This window comes from Cornus florida, unplaced genomic scaffold (genome assembly GCF_030987335.1).
Source record: "Cornus florida cultivar Cherokee Brave unplaced genomic scaffold, ASM3098733v1 CherokeeBrave_3.0.0_Hap2_Chr07, whole genome shotgun sequence".
In the NCBI taxonomy this organism is placed as follows: Eukaryota; Viridiplantae; Streptophyta; class Magnoliopsida; order Cornales; family Cornaceae; genus Cornus; species Cornus florida.
In genome coordinates, this window is record NW_026775577.1 from 24771893 (window position 1) to 24782337 (window position 10445).

Sequence of the window (10445 nt, forward strand, 5' to 3'; positions counted from 1 at the left end):
GCTCCTAAGTACTAACACTTGCGTGCAAGTGCCAGTGCTCTCCTGGGTAACAATACCTTAGTGTAACGTGCCACAAATTACGTTTAGCCTACACTGCCTGGTAGTACCCTTACCACTACAATTACCATCCATCGGCCTGTATCACCTCATTCCTTGTGTTTCCTGGTAGTTAGCAACCCCCGGATTATATGATTTAATTATGCGCCCCTGTGACACGTGTCATCAATATTTGGCATGTGATAATACATAGTCCTATCCTGATCCCATCATGGATCTACTTGTGTTCCCCCCTGATACCCTAGGTTCCTACTAAACCCGCACTTAATACTAAGTGTCTCACCTTCTTTTCATCTTGCACTAGATCATTCCTCAAGTGAGTGGGTAAGTGTCATCCATGGCACTTAGCCATTATTTTGTATAGGCAAGTAGGCAAGCAAGTGCCACGCACTTGCATTACTTTATATGGGCAAGTGGTGGGCAAGTGTATGGCACTTGTCTATTTGTATGGATAAGTGGGAATATGCATAGCACTTGCCCATTATTTTGTATAGGCAAGTGGTGAGTAAGTGTATGGAACTTGCCCATTTGTATGGGCAAGTGGGCAGGCAGGCAAGTGTGTGGAACTTACCCATTTTGTATGGACAAGTGGGCAAGTGCATGACACTTATGAGCAACTATATGGAACTTGCGCATACAAATGGGCAAGTAGGTAGGCGGGCAAATGCATAGCTCTTTTCCTTATTTTGCCGCGCACGACACTTGCCCTAAGAAGAGCATGGGTGGTTGCCGTGGTGCATATTACCTGCCTACTTCAAGAACTTGGTGTTCCAAATTGAGACATCATTCATCGTGGCCTAGGCAGAAGCATGTGGCTCCCACCCATTTTGATTTTTACCTTGTCTTTTTATACATATATACATACCTTATCAGTCACTTTAAATTCAGTATCCTTGCACACGTTTAGATGGTTATTACGGAATCGAAACATTCAGAGAAAGAAAAAAGCATCACACACCCCAATAAACAAGTAGATAGAATACAAATGTTTAAGTAACTCTAATCACTTTAAAATCATAAGGTGTAGCGTGAATGAGAGTGAAAAGAAATGACATTGAAAGAACGAATACAAATTAAATTTTTCTTAGGGTTTATATTGAAATGGCTTAATTGTCCATAGTAATTGGGTCTAAACATGTAATGAGTTACATTACAACACATTTAGTTAAACGGATCTCTTAATTCTAACTCGACAAGATTAATTAAATGAGTTAATCGTGTCAAACCCTTTTTGAGCTCGCTTCTTTTTTTTTTTTTTTTTTTTTTTGGCCTTTTCCTTGAAGATCTTACATTTTTTTTTTTTTTTGGTTAAAATTGAATCCATGGCTCTTCCGAAAGCAAGAAGGGGCGGAGAATAAGCTAAATTAATACGTTTCATAAAACACTGTTTTATGAGAACAAAAATTGGGAGTTTTTTCCTTTTAAAAAATACCATCTTATTAAATTTACCATCTTACCCTATTGCATCTACATAACAAAATAATATATTAATGAAACTAATTTTTCATTTTTTTTTTTCCAATATACCCCCTAACTTCGGCAAAAAGGGCTCTCCAGAGTTTGAGGGACTAGGGTTTCTGTGAAGAAGAATGTCGGATGAGCTCTTTGGAGGAACTGTTTTGGGATCAGCAGCAGCAGTCAATGAATTGGTGAAAGCTGTTTTGAATTACGTGACGAACAGAGCCATCAAGTTCAGTTCCATACTAAAAAGCCTCAATCAATAGTAAGATCAATAGAACGATTCTTTGCTGAGATCATAAAGCTGAACAAATCGTTGAATCGTCCCGTGCACCAAAGCTTAAATCAATTAAAAATGCCTGAAAATGCTCGAAAATTCGATGGTGGAATTACTGCAAGAAACAAACAAGCTCTGAAGGAGTCAATCGAAGAACATTCTGGTGAAATTGAATGAATTAGATGCGGGAAGACTACGTTGTCAAAAATTCTCCGTCTGGAATTGAAGGTATGGATGTGAAGATTGATTATGTCTTCGTTTTATGTCTAATTATTTAATTTGATGAATTTCACAAACATTGCATTTGCAGTGAATGAATGTATTTTGAAATGAAAGGAAGAACCATAATTTATTAGGATCTTCTGCTATAAGGATCATTTCACATGATGGAGAGCAGAAGTTGCAGAGCCATTTTTAAACCTAATCCAACAAGCTTTTACTCGGAAGTTTCGACCCCAAAACACGCTTTTTTGGCAGATACGACTTGAATTCCTGGAAAAATCGGAGAAACTCAAAAAAAAAAAAAAAAAATTACACGCGGTACCTTCATTATAAAATAAAAACAGAAGATTGAGAGAAACACATATCCTCTTGATATTCAGTGAATTGGGTTTTTTCTGTTACTTTTCAAAAACGAAAGAGGAAAGAATTTTTTTTTTTCGTGCTAATAAACTTTACCTTCTTTGTTTCTGTGATTTAGTAAAATTTGAGCACTTCCTTATATTTCTACTACATCTGATGGGGCTGGAGTTTATTGGTGGGGCTGCATTGGAAGCAGCATTTGGTGAATTACTGAAAGCTGTGTTGGATGTCAAAGGCAAAACCATCAACTTCAAGTCCAACCTCAGCCAACTCGAATCGAGACTCAATTCACTCCACCCAATTGTACGTGAAATTGCGAACTTGGACAGAGTACTGGACTGTCAGGGGGAAGAAGCCAAAATGTTCACCGAACGGTTGAAAGAGGCTGCGAAGCTGGTCCACAAGTGCTCGAAAACTCTCTGTTTGAATTGTTTCAAGAGGTCTTCCTACCCGAAGAAACTAATCGAAATGGAAGATTTGCTTGTGAAATTCTTTCAGACCAATGTGCAAGCTCTGGATACAAGGGAGAGCAGGAAGATTCTGGTGAAGGTGAATCAAATAGATGCGAAATTGGGTAGAATGTGGTCGGGTATGAAGAAAGGTGGACAGGTTTGTGATCCAAATGTGTTTGTAGGTTCGTGTGGAGCTCCGGGGGTTCCCAATTTTGTTGTTGGACTAGATGTGCCTCTTCAAGAATTGAAGATGAAGTTGCTAAAGGATGGTGTGCAGGTGGTAGTGCTTTCGGCTCCTGGAGGATGTGGGAAGACTACATTGGCGAAAATGCTCTGCCATGATGCCGAAATTGAAGGTATTGATATAGAGATTATCTCATCTTCTTGGCTTTGTTGTTATGCTTAATATTTTTTTTCTTTGGTAAATGTTGCATGGTTTAGAAACTAATAATTTGCAGATTGGGAAATGCATTGATGTGCCTGTGTATCAAATTGAGCCATTCAATGGACTTAATTTTTTTTATGGTTTTCCATTATGTACTTCTAACCTATTTGAAAATACCTTGCTTGGACAGGAAAATCTAGGGACAATATTTTCTTTGTGACGGTTTCAAAGACACCCAACCTCAAGGCCATTGTTCGCAACATGTTTCAACATAAGAATTTCCAGGTGCCTGAGTTTCAAAATGATGATGATGCAATTGACAAATTGGGAAACTTGTTGAGACAGAATGAAATAGGAACAAGTCCCAAATTGTTGGTCCTGGATGATGTATGGTCAGGATCAGAATCCCTTATTCAGAAATTCATGTTCCCAATACCAGAATACAAAATTTTGGTTACATCAAGATTTGTATTTCCTAGATTTGATTCTACCTATAAATTGGAGCTGTTGAATGATCAGAATGCCATGACTCTTTTTTGTAATTCAGCATTTCCTCAAGGTGGGAGCTCCAACATACCAGATGATCTTGTCAATGAGGTAGAATACAAACTCTTATTTGGATAAGAGCTAATATATTTTTTCTTACTTGTCTGAGAATTATGTCTTTGTACACACAGTAAATCTATGCTTGCGCCAAAAAAAAAAAAGTTTTACTTTGTATCACCAATTTTTTTTAATGATCCTAAAATATAAAATATGCAGCTTTCAAAACCATGATTTTTTTACTTCAGAGTTTGCATGTTTTTTTCTTTTTTCTTTTTTTTTTTTCAAAGGAAAAAACCACAGTTAATATGTCCTAATAGTTTGAATATTCTAATAGTTGGTGAAACAGTCATTGATTTCTGGCCAACTACGGACTGGAACCTTGACCAAAATTATACTTTTCAAATTAGAATTATGAATATTAAATTCATGTAATTGAACAAGAAGAAGTAGAGCTTCAGTTTACCTATGTGCGATTCTGCATTAGTTTCATTTAATTGAAGATCAAGAAGTAGAGTTTATTTATACTTGTCTGCAATTCTGCATTACCTCTCTTTGCTAGAAACTGATTTAATTTGCCACATCAAATTGCAGATAGTGAGAGGCTGTAGAGGATTCCCACTGGCCCTTACAGTGGTTGGTGGATCACTGTGTGGACAACCTGAGGTGTTCTGGAGACGTACACTGAAGCAATGGTCTGAAGGACAATCCATTTTTTATTCCAACAGTGATTTGCTTATTTCTCTCCAACCTAGCGTAGATGCCTTGGGTGAAAAAAATAATGTCGGGGAATGTTTCCTGGACCTAGGCTCATTTCCTGAAGATCAAAGGATCCCTGCCACCGCTCTTATCGATATTGGGGTGGAACTATACAACCTAGACGAAGACTGTGCTCTTGCCAACATCTATGAACTATCCTCCCGAAATTTGGTTAATCTTGTTCTTACAAGGTATTCTAGATTCCTATTTTTCTTTAAAATGATCAATCATGGTTTGTTTTGATGATGTTCTGTGTGTTAGTTAGCACAAAAGGCCATAATGAAGTGATGGTCCAGTCTATTCTTGGTGCTGAAGGGGTGGACTGGATATAGTATGCAAAATTTGAATTTTTTACTCAAAGTGATTTGAGTAACAATAATAATAACAAATATTTTGCTCAAAGTGATTTCTTTAGACTTCAATATGCATTGTTTTTCATGCTCTTATTCAGTTCTCTATATTAATTTACTCTCTGAAAGGACATCCATACAGCATTATCAAAATAACAATAATAGCGTTACGACAAGTGCAGTGAACCAAGAACAAAACAAGAATTACAGCAGAAAAGTAAACTTGCCACACACAGAGCACAAAGATTTACGTAAAATCTGGGCTACGTCCACAATGAAGATCCGACGACAGATTTCACTATGCAAAAATCAGGATATTACTAGTTTCTCTTTCTTGTGATTTCCAGTGCTCTCATTTTCCAACACCAAACCCTAAGCGCCCTTATATAATTGGGCCCACACAAAGCTCATTTTTCGGGTTAAAACAGGGTTGCAACTTTGACTTGTAGGAATATTCCAACTGCTGTTTTCCATATCTTGTTATTAGTTGTCATATCGATGCCTGAATTTGTTTGTTCATTTTTTTCCCCAATTGATTTAGTAAGCATGCCCCATCAGGATAATTGTTGTTATTGTATCTTAAAAATTGAATTTGGCCACAAGTAAACCTGATTTTCTCCTGTTCACAGGAAAGATGCAATCGAGGTTGATGGCCATGAGCGTTTTGTCATGCAGCATGATCTGCTGAGAGAGCTGGCTATTCACCAGAGTAGCCTAGAGCCTGTAGAACAGAGGAAAAGATTAATTATGGACATAAGAGGAAATAACCTTCCCAAGTGGTCGATTGAACAAATGCAGAAACCCTTCCAAGCCCACCTCTTGTCCATCTCTACAGGTTTGCTCATCTCACATTTTCAAAACGAAACCTGCTGCAGAGTATTTGGTACTCTTTTCTTTCTTTTTTTCCCCAATTCACAATGTGCGGAATTTGATTGCAGATGAAACATTCTCCTCAAGCTGGTGCAATATCCAACTACCCGAAGTTAAAGTTCTAATATTGAATTTCTGGACAAAGAACTACAGCCTACCTGAATTTGTGGAGAAAATGGACCAATTGAAGGCTCTGATAATAACAAATTATGGTGTCTGCTCATCTAAACTGAGCAACTCTCCTTTACTTGGTTCTTTGTCCAGTCTAAAGAGAATCAGGCTAGAGAATATTTCAGTTTCTTTCCTTAGTAAATCCACATTACAATTCACGAATTTGCAGAAGCTATCCTTAATTATGTGTGAGATTGGTGACGCCTTTACAAACTGTACCATCGATATGCCCCATGTGTTCCCAAATCTTTTGGAGATTGATATCGACTGTTGCATTGATTTAGTTAAATTGCCTGAGGGGCTTTGTGACATTCCCTGCCTTAAGAAGCTTAGCATCACTAAATGTCATGATCTGGAAGCACTTCCTGAAGGATTTGGAAGGCTAACAAGTTTGGAATTGCTGAGGCTTCATGCCTGTACAAACCTTTTGGGGCTACCCGAGTCAATAGGAAGCCTTCATGAATTAAGAGTTCTTGATATATCTGACTGTTTAAGCATGAGTGAATTGCCAATGGGGATCAGTGGGTTGTGTTGTTTGAAAAAGCTCGACATGAGAGGCTGTGAATTTCCAAAGTTGCCGCCATCGGTAAAGGATCTTTGGCAATTAAAGGATGTGATATGTAACGAAGAGGCTTCATTTCTTTGGGAACCTTTTAAGACTTATCTCAGCAATCTGAAGATAAATGTGCTTAATGAAGACATTAACTTGAACTGGCTTCCCAATCTCCACTTCTGAGAAACCATAAGAAAATGATGTCTGACTGTCAAGCAAGGTGAAAATGCACTCAAGATTGTTCGATTTTTGACATCAATCATGGTAGTCAGGCATTTAAAGAATATTCATGTGTGATGAAGATGCATACCCGTGGAAAGCAATACTGTATATAGACAATGTTAACTGTATAAATGTATATTTTTTTCCCTTGGTATGTAATAATGTATAGTGTTTAGACAATGTTAAATGTATAAATGTGAGAAGTGAATTCATAATTGTTCCCTATGATATTAATGTCCTTGGAATGTTATAGAGACAGGTCACAGCCCTCCATGTTTGGATCTAGTTGTCTATCTGTCAATTTTAAGGTGCACAAGTTTTTTGTGCGATATCAATTTGAGTCATCTTCTGCAAGATGGTTAGTATCTGGTTTTATTAATGGAGTGAGATGGTTTGTACGTGTTCTTATTGCTAATACCTAAGAGAGTATTTGATTTAGTTTCCAATTTTTTTTTAGGACGATGAGATTATTTTCTTAATTTTACATGGCGGGTATTTTGATAACATGTCTTTGTCATTTGAGGGTATTTGTAGAGGGAATTTACTTGGGTCATTACATCGAATTGGACCGAGGATATTTTTGGCAATGAAAAATACTAACAGTGAAAAGCGTTACCTTGAAAATTATTTTGGAAAAAGTTTATAATGGCTTCTGTCTAGATCGAAAAATCACAATCGGATTTAATTGAATTTAAGTGCTATCAATATTTGAATTCTAACTTTGTTATTTATATCTATATATATATATATATATATATATATATATAGAGGGTGTTTGAATCTACACTTTGCCATATCAAATATATGGTTCCATGTGAAATTCAAAACATATTGTATAGGCATCTTCAAAATCTTATTTCATCAGGTTACTTTCATGTTGTATCTTCAAAATTTTAATTTTAAATTTAAGTAAATTACACTAAACTCTATTAAAATTACACCTTAATAGACTCTTGTATTAATTAAATAGCATCGTTGTAGGTGCAAAATTTCGCTCAACCAATAATGATTAAGAAAAATAAAACAACTCACTCAATCAATAGTAAAAATAAACAAGAATAGTATATGTCGAAGCGTAGAATTGTTTTTTTTTTCTTATTGGAGGTCTAAGCCTCTATTTATATACAAAAGATTGTAAAATTATGGTAGGACTCGCTTTGCTTGTCCTCCAATTCTTTTTATATAAACATTCTTTACTAATAGAGTTCTTTCTATTGTCTAATTTTCCATACATAGAACTTGCTTTGTACAGAACTTCCTATCTCAGAATTTTCCTTCTACGGTAAATCCTTCAACTGGTAGGACTTGTGCATTCTTGAATAATTGGGCTGAACATACTTTGATCCGGCTGGGCTTGAGTAACGGACCGGATGTTAAATATTAACAAGTTGGGCTGATGACCTCTTGATTCGGCCTTGATAGAGGTTGGAAGACAAATAACAATGGTCTTAGGCTAAAAATACACTTAATTTGGGCTTGAGCATGACGGGCCTTACATGTCCTTGGAATGTAGATATGTGTAGTGATGACGTGTACGCTTCTTATTGGAGGGAGTTTTTTCCCTCCACACTTTGCCCCAAATTTCATTTTTAATTGAGTGACGGCTCCCATTAACGAGGGAATTGAAACATGTTTTTTACTTTGCTTTAGAGACGGTTCGAGGACTTTCATTATTACTCCGTCGTACAAGATTCTGCAAGAGTTACATTCGCCCTTGCTGCACTCCTGCGTTCTTCATTCCATCGCCTTGTCAAGTTAGTTTGTTTTTTTCGCATCTTTCTCTTCAATCTTTCATTATGAGTACTTCATCTACTCCCGAACGTATAGACATTGGGGATTCTAAATCCACACCTTCATCTTCCCCCGTTCGCATTAGGGCTCCCCCTCCTAGGGTTTCTACAGATCGTCTTTCGTTGAATCAATTAGGTACTTCCCCCCTTCCAGCCGAGACATCTACCTCAGGCTCTGATAATGTTCTTACTCATGAAGAGAGGAAAACAATCATCTCTATTCGCCGCATCAAGTTCTCTATTGCTTCGGTAATGGAAGAATTTGATATTCCTGAGGGAGTAGAAATTGTAGAATATCCCGAGGGTGCCGATTTTACCTCCAGCAAGGGAATTGAAGAGAGTGAGTTGCTTCTTTCGGTAGGGCATCTTAGCGCCCTCCGGTTCCCTCTTCACCCTTCTATCATTTAGTTTTCAACAAGTTAGGTCTTGCCCCCCTTCAGGTAAATCCTAATTTCTTTCGCATCCTTTTGGCACTGTTGGTGCGCCGGAAATTAGAAGCTCTGGATTTGACCTTTGCCGACCTTCTGCTTACTTATAATATATCTAAGCATGGGACCGAGCCTGGTCGCTTCTTTTTTACCTCTCCCCTTCATCAGAGGATATGCACGAACCTTCCTTCATCCGAGAAGAAGTGGAAAGAAAGGATGGTTATAGTTAAAGGAAAATGGTTCGTGCCCCAATCAATTACGCTCCCCATCCCGCGCAAGTTCGGGAAATTAGGTATAGAATACTTAACCTCCCTTCATACCAAGTGTTCTGGCTGTTTTCCTTGCCAAGTCTTAATGTTCGCCGTACTTACGAGTTTTTTGGTGTTTTTTCAGCTACATTTTCATCCTCCGCAGCAAGGAACAGACTTTCTTTTCTTGAGGAACGAGTCTGGAGTGACCCCTCGCCTATCGAGGACCTGCTAACTTCTTCAAACCTCAAGGATATTGCCTCCAGTGCTGTTGCTGCAAACCTCATGGATCTGTCTCTACCATCCTTTGATAGTTTCCCCATGACTGAGGAGGAGATACGGAGGGTTGAGGCTTTAAAAAAACAAGCCGAAGATGCCCAACCCTTGGTCGTTATTAGGTCTACTGAGGGTGAGGTGGAGGCTGAGGAACCACGAATGAAGAAATCTCGCCCCAACCCCCCATCCTCTGGCAAGTGCAAGGTCCCTTCTAAAAGCAGAAGGAAAAAGGCTGGAGAGGCCGAACCTGAAGATGAAGTCAGGGCATATGTTCTGGCTGAAACTGGGGCTCCTTGGACTCCTTCCTTCACCAGGGCTGACAAGTCAGTCCTTCATTTAGAGGATTCTGTGATCACAGACCCTTCAGCTGCACTGGCTGTGGCCCGAGGGATGTGGCTCCCAAAGGACGAGGAAGCCATCAGCCAAATGGGATTGGAACAGCTACTCCCCTCTGCCCCGGTCCGGGCCATAGAGGTTTGTATTGCTCCTTCAGAATTATGTTACTCTTGCTTACTTATGTTTCCATTTATGCTTATATTTGTTCCTCTGTTATACAGGGTCTATACCACACCATAGCCCTCTGCGCCACTGCTGAAGCCCAATCCCTCTCCATCAAGAAGCTGGAGAAGGATCTTGATAATGCAGAGAAGAGAGCCACCACTGCCTCTACCAATCTGAAGATAGCTTCTGAAGCCAAGGATGTGTATAAGAGGCAGTTGGCTGCCTCTGAGGCTAAGGTGGATTCTCTTCAGGCCAAAATTCAACGCTTGACCGAAGCTCTTACTACTTGCTTCAAGGCGGGGAAGCAAATGCAGGGGCGCTACTCTTGTCTGGCACACCTGGCTAGTGCTAAAGCGTTCCGGTCTGGCTATAATCAGGGCTCAGGCCCTAGGACAATGGATCCGGACGCTTTTGACAAGCAGGTGGGGGTGCACTTCCCATATGATGAAGGGCCATAGGCTTTGGAAGCTGAAATCCGCTTTGCCGAGATGGTGAAGGCGCACCTGAAGGGTACTCCTAGCTC

General features: G+C 38.9%; 1 protein-coding gene across 2 annotated transcripts; it reads left to right on the forward strand.

The window, feature by feature from the left end:
* Nucleotides 1-1566: 1566 nt before the first annotated feature.
* LOC132266826 (probable disease resistance protein At5g66900) lies at nucleotides 1567-6964 on the forward strand. 2 transcript variants are annotated; one of them, XM_059767810.1, is made up of 6 exons: nucleotides 1567-2020; nucleotides 2103-3182; nucleotides 3402-3808; nucleotides 4349-4704; nucleotides 5493-5698; nucleotides 5802-6964. In XM_059767810.1, the coding sequence occupies exons 2-6, from the start codon at nucleotides 2531-2533 to the stop codon at nucleotides 6638-6640; spliced, it is 2460 nt and encodes an 819-aa protein (XP_059623793.1). In that variant the 5' UTR covers nucleotides 1567-2020; nucleotides 2103-2530; the 3' UTR covers nucleotides 6641-6964. The 2 variants fall into 2 exon arrangements, with proteins under 2 accessions (XP_059623793.1, XP_059623792.1); XM_059767809.1 differs by having other exon boundaries at nucleotides 2493-3182.
* The last annotated feature ends 3481 nt before the right edge of the window (nucleotides 6965-10445 follow it).